The sequence below is a fragment of the Momordica charantia genome (assembly GCF_013281855.1).
Source record: "Momordica charantia cultivar OHB3-1 chromosome 9 unlocalized genomic scaffold, Mcharantia_2.0 BLBB01000009.1, whole genome shotgun sequence".
NCBI lineage: Eukaryota > Viridiplantae > Streptophyta > Magnoliopsida > Cucurbitales > Cucurbitaceae > Momordica > Momordica charantia.
The window spans coordinates 26,842,097-26,859,235 of NW_028275167.1; the positions used below are offsets into that span (position 1 = coordinate 26,842,097).

At 34.8% G+C, this 17,139-nt stretch overlaps 2 protein-coding genes across 7 annotated transcripts; one reads left to right on the plus strand and one right to left on the minus strand.

Moving 5' to 3' along the window:
* The first annotated feature begins 504 nt into the window (after window positions 1-504).
* On the plus strand, window positions 505-5,045 carry LOC111010260 (structural maintenance of chromosomes-like protein, putative (DUF3531)). 2 transcript variants are annotated; one of them, XM_022283623.2, is made up of 8 exons: window positions 505-919; window positions 1,023-1,110; window positions 1,984-2,069; window positions 3,187-3,265; window positions 3,433-3,492; window positions 4,148-4,269; window positions 4,355-4,426; window positions 4,849-5,045. In XM_022283623.2, the coding sequence occupies exons 1-8, from the start codon at window positions 600-602 to the stop codon at window positions 4,955-4,957; spliced, it is 936 nt and encodes a 311-aa protein (XP_022139315.1). In that variant the 5' UTR covers window positions 505-599; the 3' UTR covers window positions 4,958-5,045. The 2 variants fall into 2 exon arrangements, with proteins under 2 accessions (XP_022139315.1, XP_022139316.1); XM_022283624.2 differs by having other exon boundaries at window positions 506-919; window positions 4,855-5,045.
* Window positions 5,046-6,012: 967 nt separating this feature from the next.
* On the minus strand, window positions 6,013-15,290 carry LOC111009994 (katanin p80 WD40 repeat-containing subunit B1 homolog KTN80.4). 5 transcript variants are annotated; one of them, XM_022283248.2, is made up of 20 exons: window positions 15,035-15,290; window positions 14,685-14,748; window positions 14,469-14,563; window positions 14,058-14,188; window positions 13,348-13,465; window positions 12,987-13,213; window positions 11,680-11,782; window positions 11,466-11,536; window positions 11,266-11,340; window positions 11,028-11,171; window positions 10,695-10,920; window positions 9,814-10,536; window positions 9,406-9,465; window positions 9,203-9,330; window positions 8,894-9,022; window positions 8,078-8,152; window positions 7,885-7,997; window positions 7,606-7,722; window positions 7,398-7,466; window positions 6,013-6,674 (listed from the first exon to the last, which is right to left on the minus strand). In XM_022283248.2, the coding sequence occupies exons 3-20, from the start codon at window positions 14,494-14,496 to the stop codon at window positions 6,611-6,613; spliced, it is 2,601 nt and encodes an 866-aa protein (XP_022138940.2). In that variant the 5' UTR covers window positions 14,497-14,563; window positions 14,685-14,748; window positions 15,035-15,290; the 3' UTR covers window positions 6,013-6,610. The 5 variants fall into 5 exon arrangements, with proteins under 5 accessions (XP_022138940.2, XP_022138938.2, XP_022138939.2 ...); XM_022283246.2 differs by having other exon boundaries at window positions 14,469-14,610; XM_022283247.2 differs by having other exon boundaries at window positions 14,680-14,748.
* Window positions 15,291-17,139: the final 1,849 nt, after the last annotated feature.

Consider the following 17,139-nt stretch of genomic DNA (forward strand, 5'->3'; position numbering starts at 1 on the left):
AATTAGAAGTTTAAGGTAGATAATATCCAACCTACTTTACTAATTCTCAATTGATCCGTCCAAATAAAAAACTCACTCGGTAAGATTATCATTGAAATATTTTTATATCTCAATTTTTTTTAATTATCATTTTCAAATTTTGATCCACTGACAATTAATAAAATTGTTTGAGTATAGAATGCCCACCAAAACGATTGAATGAATCTCCTCGTGAATATAGGAGTGGGAATTTGAAACATCCACCTCATGGTTGGATACATGTGTCCTAACCAATTGAACTATGCTCTGGTTGGCTTCTATACTATATTGATATTTTTACATGTATCACGAAATAATCAATAAAATATAAACAAAAAAATCAACAAAATTTTACGTGATCATAATTCATAATATTAATTATTCATAAGTAGAAAATTTTAATTATTTAAAAAAATAAAACGATTTTTTTAATAATTTTTTTTTAGAAATATCTACTTTGGATATAACCGTAATTTCCAATTTGGTCTGAGAACGAGGGAATCAATCATAGTAATCACAAGAATTAGCGCGAGAGTTTCTGAAGAACAAGGAGAAAGCAGGCGAAGGAAAGAAATTTGAAAATGTCCGTGTTCAAGGGCGTGGGATTAGGGTTGGCTTTTGCCAATGCTAATTCCAGTTGCAATTTTCCATCTAATCCAAGAATATTCCTCGAATCTGTCACTTCGAACTGTGAATTTCCACCAATTTCACTTCGTCCTCGTGCGTTGCTTTCTGAAAATGGCAACGATTCTAAATTCGATACCAGGAGTAGTTCTACACCGACTGCAGCTGACGCTAAAGGTTCCGGAACCACTGCTAGAGGTCGTCGATTGCTTAAGCTTCGTGAAGAGAAGCGCAAACGGGAGCACGATCGTCTCCACAATTACCCTGCCTGGGCCAAGTCTCTCTCTGTCTATCTATCCATTATCCTTATCCGTATGATTTTGTATTGCGTTATTTTCATTGTGTTTGATTGCTAATGGAAACGGCGGGAAAAACAACAGAGTGTTGGAAGATGCATGTAAAAACGATGCGGAACTACGCGCTGTTCTTGGCGACAGTCTTGGCAATCCAGAGCTCATGAGGAAAAAGGTATGACGGTTTGGCTATTATTTATCTTCTTCGTTTCTTTTTTCTTTTAGGATATCGGTTTGTTGTACTTGATATTCGGTTGTTGTACTTGCCGATTCGTTATGGCATTTCCTGTTTGCAGCTTTCGTTGTTGTGCCATTTTTTTTTGCAATTATTCTTCAGATTCCTTCAAACCAGTGAAGAAATCTTAGCAAAATTCTTGAAACTAATTTGAAGCATATTCGCGATTTAGGATTTAACGTTTCCTTGATGTATTCTTCATTCATTGATATCATTCTGAGAAGATAAGATTCGCGTTATTTTCTTATCGCAATTACGAGCATCGAATAGGATTGGTGCATACTGTCGTGCATGGATGCGTGTGATATCATGGATGCGTGTGATATCATGGAAAATTAGCAGTAACAATATTCGCTCAACGAGGAGCTATTTGTGGATGATCAACAGGATTATTTTATTAGTTGTCGTTTCTTAAAAGTTGCTCATTTGGCATCTATTCTAGCATTGGCTCTTTATACTATATTTTCTCAAGACCAACTTTATTAGCACTTAACAGAGAACATTTTGGTGGGGAAGTTTCTAATATGCTATATAATTGGTATAGAAATATCTTGTACATAAACTTATTTCGTATCTATTCTCAATCCCGAGCCATTAGCTTCTTATTGGAGTATTAAAACCAATCTGAATCTCATGTCATGAACATTTGTCTATGTTTGCATTCAAATAAAATTGATGAACAGAATGAGCTTCTTTCTGTGCAGTACCAACCAGAAGAGACAGAGCTTCTAAACTTTTTCATGCAATTCCTGTTAAATTACAGCATTTTCTTGTCTTTGTGCATAGTTACATCTTCCAATGTGATTGTGACAGGTCGAAGAGAGAGTTCGGAGGAAGGGTAGAGATTTCCAAAAGTCAAAAACGGGTTCCATCCTTGCCTTCAAAGTCAGCTTTAGAGAGTAATCTATTCGATAAATAGACCCTTGTTTACTGTCCTTTTTTGTCCCCATTTATGTAACCTCATTTTCAGTGCCAAAACCAAAGCCATATTCTCCATGATAAAAAATTTCACCCCATTGCCAGTTCTACTTTTCTTACAATCGACCATTACTCGTACTATATGAAGTCTTTCTTCTCAATTGCTCGTGTTTCAAATCTATTTTGAAGACAATGTTCAAGACCTGAAAGATGTTAGTTCAAGGCTTCTAGCTCAGCAAGTTCTCTTTTCAAGCAAGCTGTATCTGAGCAAATGAGTTTTTATCATATGGCTTCCATTCACATACGATCTAGTTTCTTACTTCTAGTTTTTCTGATTTGCAAGTAATTAATTTTTCTAACTTGTTCTTTTACTTCTTTTTATACGTTAAACAATGATTTGATACACTTACTGCTTTACGGTAGTATCATGGTTAGAGATGCTTTTCTTGTCTTCTGAGCTAATTTGAGGATGGGAATGTTCATTCTGGATTTTTTTTTTATTTGCTCATTAGTGTACAAGCCCAACTATCTGAAATATATTGATGGGAAGGTTGGTTATGATTGAAATGTTTTTGTTTTTTTTTCTTTTTCCAAATGTCCTAAAATGAACCTTGCTTTCTCAACGTTGTAGTTTGACCATTGTTTTTATTCCGACTCTTTTTTTAGATTTTTTTTAGATTTATTTTGGTGGGTGGTACTGCTCTTTTCTTTCCTGCATTTACATTTATCTACACCTGTTTGCTGTGTCTTGGGATTCTTCCAATCAGCCTTAAGCTGTAAATGAAGTCAAAATTATTCATTTTTTTGTTGACGCTAGAATGCAGTTTATTTGCTTGCATATTTGTGCAGTTCGAATTATTTTGACTTCTCATTAAACACATTTTAATGGCATGGAGTAATTATGATGAGTGCATCAAACTTTAAATAACTTTGAACTTTGGAGTTTCTAAATGATAAATATCACGTCCACAAAATCTTCTGTTTTGCTGCCAACGACTTTCTTTTAAATTACTATTGGCATTGATAACTTTTGACACGTTTGAACTTGTACTGTTTTAAGTTGCTGACCATCTTTTTTCCCTTTGTTTTGTCTCACAGCTTCAATCCTCTTGACTCCTACATATGGTTTGAGCTGATTGGATCACCATCAGATCGAGATGTTGATCTTATTGGCAGTGTAAGCAAATTCTTATCTTCGTAAGATGACTTTCTTTGTGAGATTTTTCTTTTCCTTGAACTACTTAAACTTTTATAATAACAATCTTCCCTTTTCCCTCCATTCTCTGTGCATCCCTGAATGGCTCTTAACTTTCCTTGTAGTCTAACTTACAAGTAACCATGCAGGTAATCCAGTCATGGTATGTCATGGGTCGATTGGGGGCCTTTAACTCTTCTAATTTGCAGGTTTGTTCTTTTATCTTTGGTCCTAATTGATTTATACTTGACTTCATTAAAGCGCCTTACCCTAATGATTTGGAGTCAATTAGATGTCCTATGTTAAAGTATGAACTACATTCTTTAGTTAATTTCTTTACGTACTACTTGTATACTGGATGGAGGGAAACCTTTGTTCTGTGTTTTCAACACATCCGAATTCCCACTTATACTCTTTTGTCATGTGGAGATAACATTTTTGTGATGTATTTACTCCATAATACTTATTTCCTTGTCAGTTATGTATGGTTGAAAGTTGGCACTCTAGTTTTGGTGTTCTTTGGATCCCATCCCTACGCCCCTTGAGAATTGGGAATGGGAACTTTGAGCTGGGTATATTGTTAAATGTAAAAACAACGTTCAATTAAATTGCATATGAATTAAGTTTATTGAAAGGCCTTTATATAATGTACAAAATCTGTTATCTCTAACTTTATCTTTTTGCTGATTCCTTTTCAAAAGAAAGGAATGGCCAAACAACCCACTTAGCTGGTCAATCCAAATCATATTTTTCTTAATGACTCAATGGGACCGAATCTATGACTACTGAGTAAATTGCAAATAGTTGGAACAAAAGATTTCATTCAATTATTACTCAAACTCGTATTGCAAAATATAATTGCAGCTGGCAAATTCATCAATGGAGCACAATCCTCTCTATGATGCAGAAAAGGGGTCTAAAGTGATGCAGTCTTCATTTCATGATATCAGTGATGTTGAGTTTCAGGATAACTGGGGCCGAGTTTGGTAACAAACTAACCTTCCATGTTCAATTCAATACTAATTGATATGCTTTCTATAAGAAGAAACACGTTGTGATAATATATTGCAGGGTTGACCTCGGGACGTCGGATTATTTCGCCATTGATGTACTATTGAACTGCTTGACTGTCCTAAGCTCAGAGTAAGTTTCATTTGTCAACTTGTCTTTTACTCATTCTGATAGATGCAGGTCGAATCAAATGCTTTGTAAAATACGATTAGTTTAAATCCTGTTTTGTTATTGTATTTTTTACTTGGGTTCATTTTAATCCATATACTTGTACTTTCGAAACGTCTGTCTTTTAATATAAATTTATGACTACATTTTAAAAAACTTGGTGAAGAGTAATTTTAAAAAAAGAAATGAGATAAAAATGAAAATTTTGAGACAAAAGTGGTCAGTTTTTAAGGGTACATGAATTGAAATGGACGTTTCGAAAGTATAAAGAGTAAAATAAACAAAGGTTGAAAGTACCGGAACCAAAATAGTATTTAAACCAATAGAACTTGAGTGACTTTTCGTTTCTGTTCTAATTGAGGGACTTGTTTATTTTTGTGCTTGAGGCGCAGATATTTAGGAATCCAACAAGTGGTGTTTGGGGGACGACGAATTGGCGATTGGGAAGAAGGGATGAGAAGCCCCGAGTATGGGTACAAGTATTTCAAAATCTAAATTTAGAATCTGGATTTTGTTTCTGTTTATTACATTCTGCATGTATATAATGCCCCCTTCGATATCACAAGTCTTCCATTTTTCTCTACTGGGAAGTTTTTAGCCTTAAATCAAACTAGACTCGGAATCTTGCATTCAGAAAATTGAAAAAAAAAAAAAGTAGAAGTTTTTGGAGTCTTTGTTCAACTAGAAATGGCCATCAAATCAAAGCATTTCCATGTTGGTGTCAATCAGGATTCTCATGGTCCTCGTGAAAATCTAATAGGTGGGACTGGGTGGAGTTTTGTGTGCATTTTTTTTAAATTTATATTTTAATGGATATATAGGGTTGCCGATAAAATATTTAGAATAGTATTATTATATCTATTTTTATAGTTAAATCAAAATTTTATTTTTATTTCCATTTTTTATGTTTTATTATTATTATTTTTAAAGAAACAATTCCATTGATGATATGAAATTATAAAAGACCCAAAAAGGATTAGGGAGTGTAACTATAATGATGAAAGAGATGCAAAGTGTTACACTAAGTAATAACCATAGAAGCCAAAACAAATATAGTTTAGTGATAATTGACATATATCTCCAATTACGAAGTCGTAAGTTCGATCTCCCACTCTCACATATACTAAAAAAAGTAATAACCATGGAAACTATCGATTCAAAGATCATCTCAAAAGGAAGGTCTCTATCATTGAAAGTGTATCCAATATTCCATCCAATCTCGTAAGTTAAGAAAAGGAAATTTGTTACAACCTGAGTTTCACAAACATGTCGAAATATTTGAAATTCTTTTTAGTTATTCCAGTTTTACCAAATATATCAATCAAAATATTTGCAAGAAAATGTATGGAAAAAAAAGGTAAATTTCATGATATTAGCTAGGTTGCTCTAAAAGAAACACGTCTTCTTTCATGGTTTCATTCTCTAGTACATTACTTTGATATGAATTTGAAGCCCCTTGCCAATACTAATGTACTAGATGTACGTGTTCCCAATCCCAGCTTGTACTTCGATTTGATATTACATCAGATCGCAATAAAGGAACAAAAATCAAGGCCAAAAACCAGAAACCAACCTTTAAATTTAATGAATTGGTAACATACATGAGACGTGTCTGCCGCTATTACAAGAGATTAGTGGATATATGTAAGAAAGAGATGTTCATGGGGGGAGAATATAATATATAAACAACACCAAAGACACAACGAATATTCAATTACAAGATTAGATGGTGATGGCGATAGTAGTAGAGGAGAGGTTGTTAGCACAAAGAAAGAAAGAAAGAAATGGGAAGTTTTAGGGTAAGGTAACTCAATCACCTCCTTCACTACTTGGGGTAATTGGTTGGCCAAAACAAACTCCTACGAACTACTACCATTAGTAGAGCCTTTCCTGATTGGGTATGTGCAGAGAATTAGGCAGTCGTCAGTCGCGCTGTACTTTCTACTTTACTTAAAACTCACTCACTACTATCAACCAAAATGAAGATGAAGATGAAAAATAGGATGATGTCGAAAATCGCTTACTCAGGGAAGAACCAGAACCAGAACCAACCCCATCTCCATCTTCAAACCAACCCAGATGGAAAAGGATATTTTAGTATTTTCATCTCTAAACTCCTCTCTCCTTTTTCTTTTCTTTTTTTTTTTGTCATTGGAATTCCTGCAACGCGAGATTCAACTCCTGCGCGGACTTCGCTACCGATCCCCTTTTTCTGTTTACCAAAAACGAGTTGCAAAAATTCCTTAATCGTCAAGGTTAGATCAGCAAAAAGAATATAATATGCATACGTAGCATGACAATAGAATAGCAAAACTAGTTACCACTATCAAAGGCTTTTGAAATGTGAAGTATGAAAAAAAAAGGAATAAACATAGCTTTGATATCCCACTATTGATTAAATTTAGAAATAAATGTATATTACTACAATGGATTCTGTCACAGGGACTTGAACCCGGGTCTCTCGGGTGAAAAATAAATGTATATTACTCTATCAAAAGTATTGATTTCGTTACATATTAAGTATCTTTATCTTCAAACACTTATGCATTTCAAGGAAAAAAAAAAAGTTTTAGAAACCCATATTTCTAAGATGTAAAAAAGAACTTGTAAAATAAAACATAAATTAGAACTTTTTTTAAGAAAGTTAAAACATATCCCTCCCACGTAAAACAAATTATAGTAACAATAAACAGAGCACCCATCTGAGCCCAACTCGAGTGGATACGACACCTATTACCTAATGTCGATCTGCAATGCAATTGTTGAACCCAAAAAAATAAATAAATAAATAAAATTCAAACAATAAAGAGAGCATCATGTAATTATATAAATGTGGTACAATTAAAATAAGTAATATCATAAATAAATTTCAGTTAAAAATATATATATAGAGATAGTCAATACAATACTAAATTATAAGGGCAGAAGATGGTACCTCATAAGGGCGGGGAGGCAGCGCTTGACTTTTTCAAGCTCGATGAAGCAGAGATTGCATCGCTCCAACCTGAAAACAAAGTCCATTTTAATTTTTACACAGCCATTCCATTTCAATACCATAAAATAAAAGTAAAACACATGGCTACTTAAATCTAAATAGTTTTATTGTATGGATGATAAAAGAACAGTTAACGGTTTACACACACCTCTGCTCTGCCTCAATATTTACACCAACGGATGATGTTGCTGATATTGTTGAATAGATCACCGAACCGAACGTCCTCACCAGCTTCACAACCATCTCCATGGAGATGTCTATAAACCTATTGTTCCATAACATTATACTAACTAATTAAACCTTTTTCCATCAGTTTCTACTTAAGTCTATGACCTCAAGAGTGACAAAATAAGTTCCCCAAAAGAGGAAATCATAAATTTTTATTTATCAAAATATGGAAATTTAGAGAGAGAGAGAGAGATGAGACCTGTCCATGTCACTTTCAAGGAGACCAGAAAGAAGTGGCAAGATGACACTGCAGATATCCAGTGTGACAACTTCAATTTTCTCCGTCAAAATACCAATTACATCAGCAGCAACCTGGCATCAACAGTTTGAAAATCAGAAAAATAGAAAGAAACACTTCATTTCACTTCAAACAACGATATAGATATACTAACCGCGTGATCAGCCATTTTCTCCATCGCAGACACTGCCCCTTTAATATCATTCCTCTCCCAATATCTATAGACCGCCTAAAACAGAATAACATTCAAGCTTAACCTTTAACTGGCCGCCAACAAAAATAAATAGCAACTGAGGTGAACATAATGCCAGCCAACGTGCACAGGCACGTTTTTTTTTTTGTTATTTCATGCCCATAAAAATAGTTGTACTTCATTTAGGACCACTGGGACTCGAAATGAATCAAGAAGGGGTAAGCTGCAAGCAGCCTCTTGTATAAGGTTCTAAACCAATCAACCTAATAATAAGAAAGGGCCCTGCCGTTTTGTTTTAGTCAAGCTTAATGTAGCCTGTCGTTAACCTCACATAATTTCAATTTATACGAACTGAGCATAATGCTTTTACACTTTAAAGAAGATTTCACTATCGATAGACATTAGCAGCTCATATATTTCTCTCTATTTATGTTCCATAACAAATTCAAAGGAAAAAATATTATTCTTTATCATATTATGTAATGGTGCTAGCAAAATAATAAATCCCTCTTCTAGGGCTATCTAACTCATCCTTTTTGTCAATCTATGTGCCTCATCTTGTAAATTGGTTTGGAATATTCTAAGGAAAGCAAATTATCTCATTGTCATCGTAAATATCTACCTTACTCTAACCTATCTCGCATGACAACTAAAATCCAAATGAGTTGGGACTTAACATAGTTAGTTCATATAACATAATAAATGAGTAAAATAAGAGTTGGATTGATCTTTTTGCATATGTAGCACCAACGGTTTGGAGTTGAAGGTTCTCATTACTTGCAATTTTGCTGAACGAGATTGCATCGAGCTGACAAATTGATTGTGTTGTTCTAGTACGTTTGCTATGGTATCCTCATCGGTTGCAGGTGCTATCGTCTCTTTCTCTGGAGATCGATGATAACTTCTCTGTCGAAACATTAGATATAGGAAGAGAACAAAAGGGTAAGTACATTGGATATGTGACGGACACAAGACCGCCTGAGAGTTAAGAAGAAACTGTAAAAAGGTGAAAAAGTAAAAATAACAGTCAACTACTGTCCATAAGAGGGACACAAGAAAAGAAGTTCTAATCAAATGAGTTCATACCCCGTTACTTAATGGAAGATTGTCAAGTGCAGCTGCTCTTCCAGGAGAGGCATTATATGTTAGCCGGCTATAATGAGAAGATGATCTTTCTCTTTTGTCCCAATCAACAACATGTGAACGCATCCTCCCTAAATATTAGAAAATAACATGTAAGCCATTATTTGTTAAGGAAAAAAAACATCAACAACTAAATATGACAATACCTCCTTTTGTAGTATCGGTAAAAGATGTGTCTCTGCTTGTTTTATGCCCTCGAGATTCATCTAGAACAAAGACAAGAAATTTAGAAGCATGAGCACACAGAAATAGGAGAACTTCACAAAACATTTTGATAGACCTAACTAACAAACCAAAATAAAAAAGACAAATGACACCATGAACATAGCTAGGAAAACTCCCGATACATATGAAACGTGGTCACATCAAGCTACCATAAAACATAGTAAATCTTTTTCAATTGAATGGGCAGGAACAAATATGAAATCACATAAATGAAATCATTTAGTTATCAGATAATAGACATCCATCAATATACAACACTACGTGAGATAGCAAGTGCCAAAAGTTGAAAAACCATAATCATATAAACTGGTCACCACATTACATACAACCTTCATGCTTGAAGCTTGCTGTTGTCTCTTTTGTTTCCGTTTCATTCTTGCCAGATCCAATATACCTTTCATCTTTCGCAATTTTCTGTGAACCGATACCATGCAAGGAATTCCTATCTACAATGGTGCCCATATCAGCAGCTTTCAAACCTCTGGATTCAGAAAGAACGGAGATAGTTGAATTATCAACTTCATCTCTACCATTTGGAAACCTCCTACTATCAGCAGCTTTTGATAGCAATGGTACTGGAACTGCTCTTCCAGCAACATCGAAATCCTTTCTAGAATCATCCTGCTCATGCCTTGAACTTGACCTGGGTACTGTCACTGCTCTTCCAGCAACATCAAATTCCTTTCTAGAATCATCCTGCTCATGCCTTGAATTTGACCTGGGTACTGGCACTACTCTTCCAGCAACATCGACTTCCTTTCTAGAATCATCCTGCTCATGCCTTGAATTTGACCTGGGTACTGGCACTACTCTTCCAGCAACATCGAATTCCTTTCTAGAATCATCCTGCTCATGCCTTGAATTTGACCTGGGTACAATAACGGGTATGACATCTGATTTATTGAAGATTGGGTTGTTGAATGTTGAAGAACCCTTTACAGAGTTTCTCTTCGGTACCACTACACTAGGTGCTGTAACTGAGCTGACCAAGTTAGTCTTTGGGCCAGCATTCAAACTGATCCTTTGGGGAGTACTTGGTCCATTTCCTGCGGCTTCAACCAGAAAAAAAAAATCATGGATATATTTTCAGAGTTTTAGTAAATACAGAGATTGTGCCAATACGAAGAGAAGTTCTAAAAAGTAACAATGAGAAGACAAAAGTGGGATCTTATAAATGAAAACAATGATGAAAGATAAGAAAACTGCTTACACGACAAAGGTTTTGGATCCTTGACAACATCTGAATTTTGAGAAACTGACAACCTTCCTAATGTTTTGGTTTCCTTCAATAACGGATCAGAAGTTTGTGATACTGACAATCCACCAAAACCAGCCTTGGCATTGTTCTCATTTTGCAATGGTAGATTACTGCTGGATTTAGGTTCTGAGCGACCATTTACTCTGTTAACATTATTAACTGCATAGGGCTCTGTGCGCTGTGCAAGTCGAAAAGGAACAAAGGTAAATTGAGTCAAAGAATCCTAAAAAAGTGGAACAAATAAGTGGACATCTCTATATAGAGTATGTATGTAATGCATTGTACCGTGATGTCTACAACCCACACTCCAACACAGCTCTGATTGTATGAACAGCCAAGAAGTTTTCCCTCATGAACATTAAGATCAGACAGCCTAGACCAACCGACTTCCACACCATCATGACATCTTATCGGTTCCCATGAGAAAACCTATGAAGTAGCACCGTTGGATAAATATAAAACAAAAATGGAAAAAGTAGTAGTTCCGTAGAGATGAAACAACAATTTACACATAAAATATTACCTTCAAACTTTCATGCAATCCACAAAGTAGTGTCCTCCCATCAGGATTAAAAGTCAAACAACGGACTCCACTGGTCTGAAACAGAAACAAAAATAAGAGGCCTCCTAAAATAAAATAGCAAACAGCCCTCTATTAAAATATTCACTCCCAAGTATATTTATTCAAAAGCAAGGACCAGAAAAAGGCATTTGGAAAAATACCTCTGGTCCAGCTGAACCAATCAACTCAAAGGTTTCAAGGTCCCAAAATTTAACAGTTTTGTCTGCAGAACCTGAGCAACAAAAAGAAAGTTAAGACAGGTTTTAATAACAAGCAGATCTGCATTTCATATTCTTTTAGTATTGTTACCGAATGTATAGGCAAGAAAGAGAGAGGTCGAGAGACTAAGGTAAAACTTAAAAGTGCATAACAAACCTGTTGCCAGCAAAAACTCATGAGGGTGAAAATCTATACACTGAACCTGACCCTCGTGGCACTTGAAATCATGCAACAACTTTCCAGCAGTTAGATCCCAGAGCTGTTAAAATAAGATATATATTAGAAGGTTCTTTTTAATTGGACATGATAATTCAATGAAAACTACCAATTCTGCATGACAATAAAATATCTCATTTCTAGATGTTGCAAAGTAAATATACGATAAATGATACAAAATACACAATAAGCACAAACAACTAGATCAAATTTTTTTGCAAGTCTAAAATTTATATTCAATCATTAACACTCGCCCACCAACAACTGAGTCAATTTGCTCGAACACACATAGGCCAATGCCTTTCTTTTCATTAAAAATAACCACTGAATAAATCTAAATGAAGAACCGGACCACCCACAACTCAAAGAACTCACAGTAGATGGTTTAAACCAAATAAACCATGAGACTCCCAATCAAGAAAGCGGCTATCAATAGTTTCATTCTTCTTTATCAAACACCAAAAACAAGACCAGTGTTTCTTCACACTAAAACTCCTCCATGGCTAGGTGTGTAAGATTGAGCTAAATCATTCAATATATATACGATTAAAGATGTAACTAGAAGGATAATTATCCAGGCGTATCACCGTCGTGATCTATAACCATTAAAGAATGTGAATATCACCTGCTGGTAAAATAAAGGAGAAAAAAAGGCTAAGGAGGACAAAAGTTAGAAAATGGCAGGTATGTAAAAGAAAAAGAATTAAGAAAAATGTATTTGAGTATTAAAAGAGTTGTCCTCGGTGAGCACACCTAAGCAAATGATGCAACGCTAGTACAAGTCAGCTCACTTGGCACCAGACAATACATCAAAGTTGTTTGTGCCCAATGCTTAGACACTTCTAGGCAGAAAAATCGAGGAAAAACATCCAAAGAAACAAATTATATTAACAATATTATTATAGATGTTATAAAAGAAATGGGGACTAGACATCCAAGTTCCAAACTGTAACAAACTATAAAGAAAGATCTCAGATTGGTCGAAGTGAAGAAAATGTATTAACAGACTACTTTGTTAGTAAGGACCATAAAGAAACCACAAATTGGTTAATAAGATCGTTATTTTTATTTAAAATAAAAATGAGGCTAATATAATTATACTTGCTCCTTGGGTTTTATCAGGAAAAAACTTGTCATTATCTTCTAGAAAAGACCAATATGTTTTATCAGGAAAAAACTTTTCATTCTCCTCTAGAAAAGACCAAAATAATTCATGAACTTGAGTTACAAGGAAAACAATTTCTAACCTTCACCGTGTTGTCTTCTCCACCAGATACAACCCAACGACCATCTGGAGTAAATCTGATTGCATTGACCCCTCGAGTGTGACCTTTGTATGTGTGGATACACCCTTTCTTCCTTATATCCCATATTTTAAGATTTGTATCCAATGATCCAGAGGCAAAGAATTCTCCGAAGGGGTGAAAATCCACAGAAATGCAATTGGATCTATGACCAGTAAGTGTTCGAACAACTAGCGAATATCATCCAGAAAAAGAGAAAATAAAAGTCAACTTCACAGTACAGTTATTCATAGAAACCAGCGATATCAATTTGGACACTATCAAGAAAGTTGAAGGAAATTTGTTGTGGTAATATGAAGCATACTTTTAGCCTCCTCCAAATCCCAAAGCTTGATTGTGCCACTAGCAGCCCCTGCAGCTACCAACACTTCTGATGAGTCAAAGCTTACAGAATCTATTCCGCTTGTATGGCCAGTCAAACTCTGGATGTGAAAGTACAACAAAGATAAAGTGCAAAGAAAAATGATATCTACAAACACAGCTATTTAATCTACTTAGCTTAAGTGAGCCTGCATCAATCTTTTTCTAATTGAAAATAGCCTAATCAATATCTATTAATTCCTATTTATCATATTGCACATGAACAGGTTTCTTTTTTTTTTTCTTGGAGGTGGGGGGAAATTATCATGAATAAATTGATTGCATGTTGTTTTCAGCACAAGAACTATTAGAAGTACGTCCACAAATATAATAAACTATGATGATAGTGATTCAAGAAAAAAAAATATTCAAAAGAAAAGGATGTTAAAAGGAGAGAGAAAAAAATCTTTCCCTCTGGCCTCTTAGATTTTCTACACGAGAATGTTTGTATAACTATACTGTGGACAAGAAGAAATCCAGTACAAAAAAAAGGTATAGGATTGAAAAAGAACTTTCAAATAATTGGTTTGATAATCCTTGTTAAAGATATTTTTGTCAACTTCAGGACAAACTATTAGAATTAGAACACAACTAATGTCCTCGACTGTAACTGGGGTCAAGAAATAGGAGAAGATAATAGAAATGGAAACATACCAGTATGGCATTGGGTTTACCAATAGCCCAGAGATTGACCTTGAAATCTTCACCCCCTGTGACAAGAACACGGGATGACTTCCTTCCAATCTTCAGGCAATTGACCGCGGAAGAATGTGCCACAAACTCTTCTGTATTAATAATTGTTAAGGCAAACAGGTAGGAGCCTTCCTCAGCCTCAAATTGTAAGCCCAAGGCTATTTCTAATTGGCAAACCATATAATCAAACACTTCAAAGTAAAAACAGAGAAGAGCCGAACTCACGCACTCAGAGATCTGACGAAGATACGAAAATGAGAAACACAACGTGAAAATAACGAGGCGATACAAGCAGATCAAGTCTAAATAATCACTCTACACTTTAAAATGATAAAATCCGAAGTTGAACCCCAAGACAATGACAAAGGATACGCAGCTTGTACGCCCGTTTGGTAGTCATGGCATGTATAGTCAGGATTTTTGGACAGCAATAGCATCAGAACACGAACAAAACCTAGAAACTGGTACTGCAACAGCGGCATTCCATTACGCACATTCCAGAAATATTTAAATCCTAGAATAGCGCAATAATTAGTGACACTGCTTCATCGACTACTCCCAAGAACCGACGATCTCCACTCACCACACCTTAGATCTCGAAAGCAAACTCCGCCTATTCTCCCACCACCGCTCCCAGCCTCAACCTACGTCACTGTAGACACAAATTTCCAAAGAAAAAAAAAACAAATCAATCAAGAAACCTCCAGTAGCCAGATCAGAGATACAAAACCAAAAACACACATACAAGCAAAGATGAAAGCCTGAAAAATAGCCTCATCAGTTTGCTTCAAGCAAGTCAAGAAAAAGCACAACACGCCACGTTTCCTACCCAAGGTAGCTTCATCTTTCTCCACTCTCACACACATTAACCACACAATAGCACAAAAATCCAAAAACAAAAATTCAAAAACATGAATACAGAGAGAAGAGTACGGTACAGTATTTGAAAGGAGAAATTTCGTAGTTTCAGAAGTCGTCGGAGTTCAGAGACGGCGGAAACGCCGTCGTCGATATCCACTTCGCTTTCCTCCACCTACACCACCACCGCCACCGCCATATCCCGCCGAGGCCAGAGCTCTTTCAGAGAGGGACAGAAGGCCAAAACTCAATTTCAAAAATAAAAAAATTGAAAAAGAAAAAAAATGAAATAGAGAGAGAGAAGAGAGTGAGGCGCTTTCACGTTTTGTGTCCCCTCTCCCTCCGCCAACCAATAAATAAATAAATAATATTTACATCGTTTTTATTCAAATAAATCACAAAAAAAAAAAAAGAATTCGAATTATTTTTTCTTTTTCTTTTCTTTCTTTTTTTTTTTTGAAATTTGTTTTGAGGTGTGACTGAGAGAGGGAAATTCTAAAATGAATTAAATTTTTTTTTTTTTGGAAAAAAGGGATGCAGTGGTTTTGGTCAGTGTGAAAGCGACGTGCCACGGACCGTCGCGTGCGGGGATTTATGGGCCAGCCCAAACCTTAATGGGCCTAGTTGGATCGGGTCGGCCCATTTGGGTCAATTTCTCCCTCCGCTTCTGATTTAAAAATTGCTAAAGGAGAAGCAATATTGCAATACCGTTATCCCACCACTTTGACGACGCATTAATTAAACTTTGCTCAACTTTTGATTTTTAAATTTGGTAATTATTCTTTATTCAAATGTTTGTTTGTTGTTTGACTTAAGTTTGTATATAATCATTTCCAACTAATCATTTCTTGTGATATTTTGGGAGATATTGTTAGGAGAAAAGAGATCATTTTTTTTTCTTTGCGGTTTTTTTTCTAGTGTGAGAGAAATTTAAAAATCTAGCTGAACACACTAAATCTCTTCAATTAAGTCCTTCGAATCATCAAAAGTGAAATGTTATGTCGAGGTGAGAGACGGGACAAAAAAAGCTCGGTAAGAAACTATTTTGGTTTCTATTATCAAGTTTGAAGGGTTGCGTGTCAAAGTAACTGTTTGATTCTTCATTCATGTCAATCTTTACTAGGAGAGGGAGAGGCCCTTGTGGACTTAGAGTCTCGAAATTTGATATTTTTGGTTTAACATATAGGTTATACAAGTACTAATAGATAAACATTTGAGAGCCTTGTAAACTAACACCTAATTAGTGAAAAAATATGGCACAAATCATTGTTGTTTCGTCGTCCAATTCAAGGCCTTGATTGTCCAAGAGAGGGATTTATTCTATTTCTATTTTGGGTGAAGATATGATTTTCCTCTCTACTGATCATAAACAAAAATATTTTAGGTTATAGATAAAATAGAATTATGCATTGATTTCCCCCGAAAATTAAATACCTATAGACAGATAAAAGTCAAAGAGAATTTTAGTTTGTTTGAATCTATGTAAGTAATACAACTCAATTTTTTCAATTGGGATATAGCTCATTTTTTAACAAAACTAACCAAGTTGATTCGATTCTATTTGTTTGAATTTTGAAATATACTTATGAAACAAAATTTTGTTTCTTGAGGTATAAAGTTTAAGGAAAAAAATAGTCCATTAGCTTCCTTGAATAAAATTTCTCGATGCTAATAATCGATTTTGGTTATTTGGCAGTGGCATATGTTACTTTCAATTAATTCGGTCAATTACGGTCATATGATTATAGTCAATTCAATTTTCTTAAAGCAACAATCCTTAGATGTTTATCCATCTAATATTTTGGTTACTATTAATTTTTCTGAAATAGAAGAGAAACGTAGAAAAAGACACTTTTTATTTTTTAAAAAAATAATCTACCTAAATATTTTTCTTTCAAACATCAAATTTTTATAAATATATAAACTTTTATTATTATTATTATTAATCCACCCACTATGCTTATGATTAAATTAATGCAAAAGTGGCCCACAAACACCTTCCACTTTGTTTTTGACTCTTTTTTGATAACAAGTCAAGTCCACACCAAATTTGCATATATTTCTCATTGGCATTTCAAAATAATTTATTTCCTCTTTGATATTAAAATTTCAATGTATATAATGTCGGTGATTGGAACATATAATTATTAGTGGGAACATTACAACCACTATGAAAAATAATCTT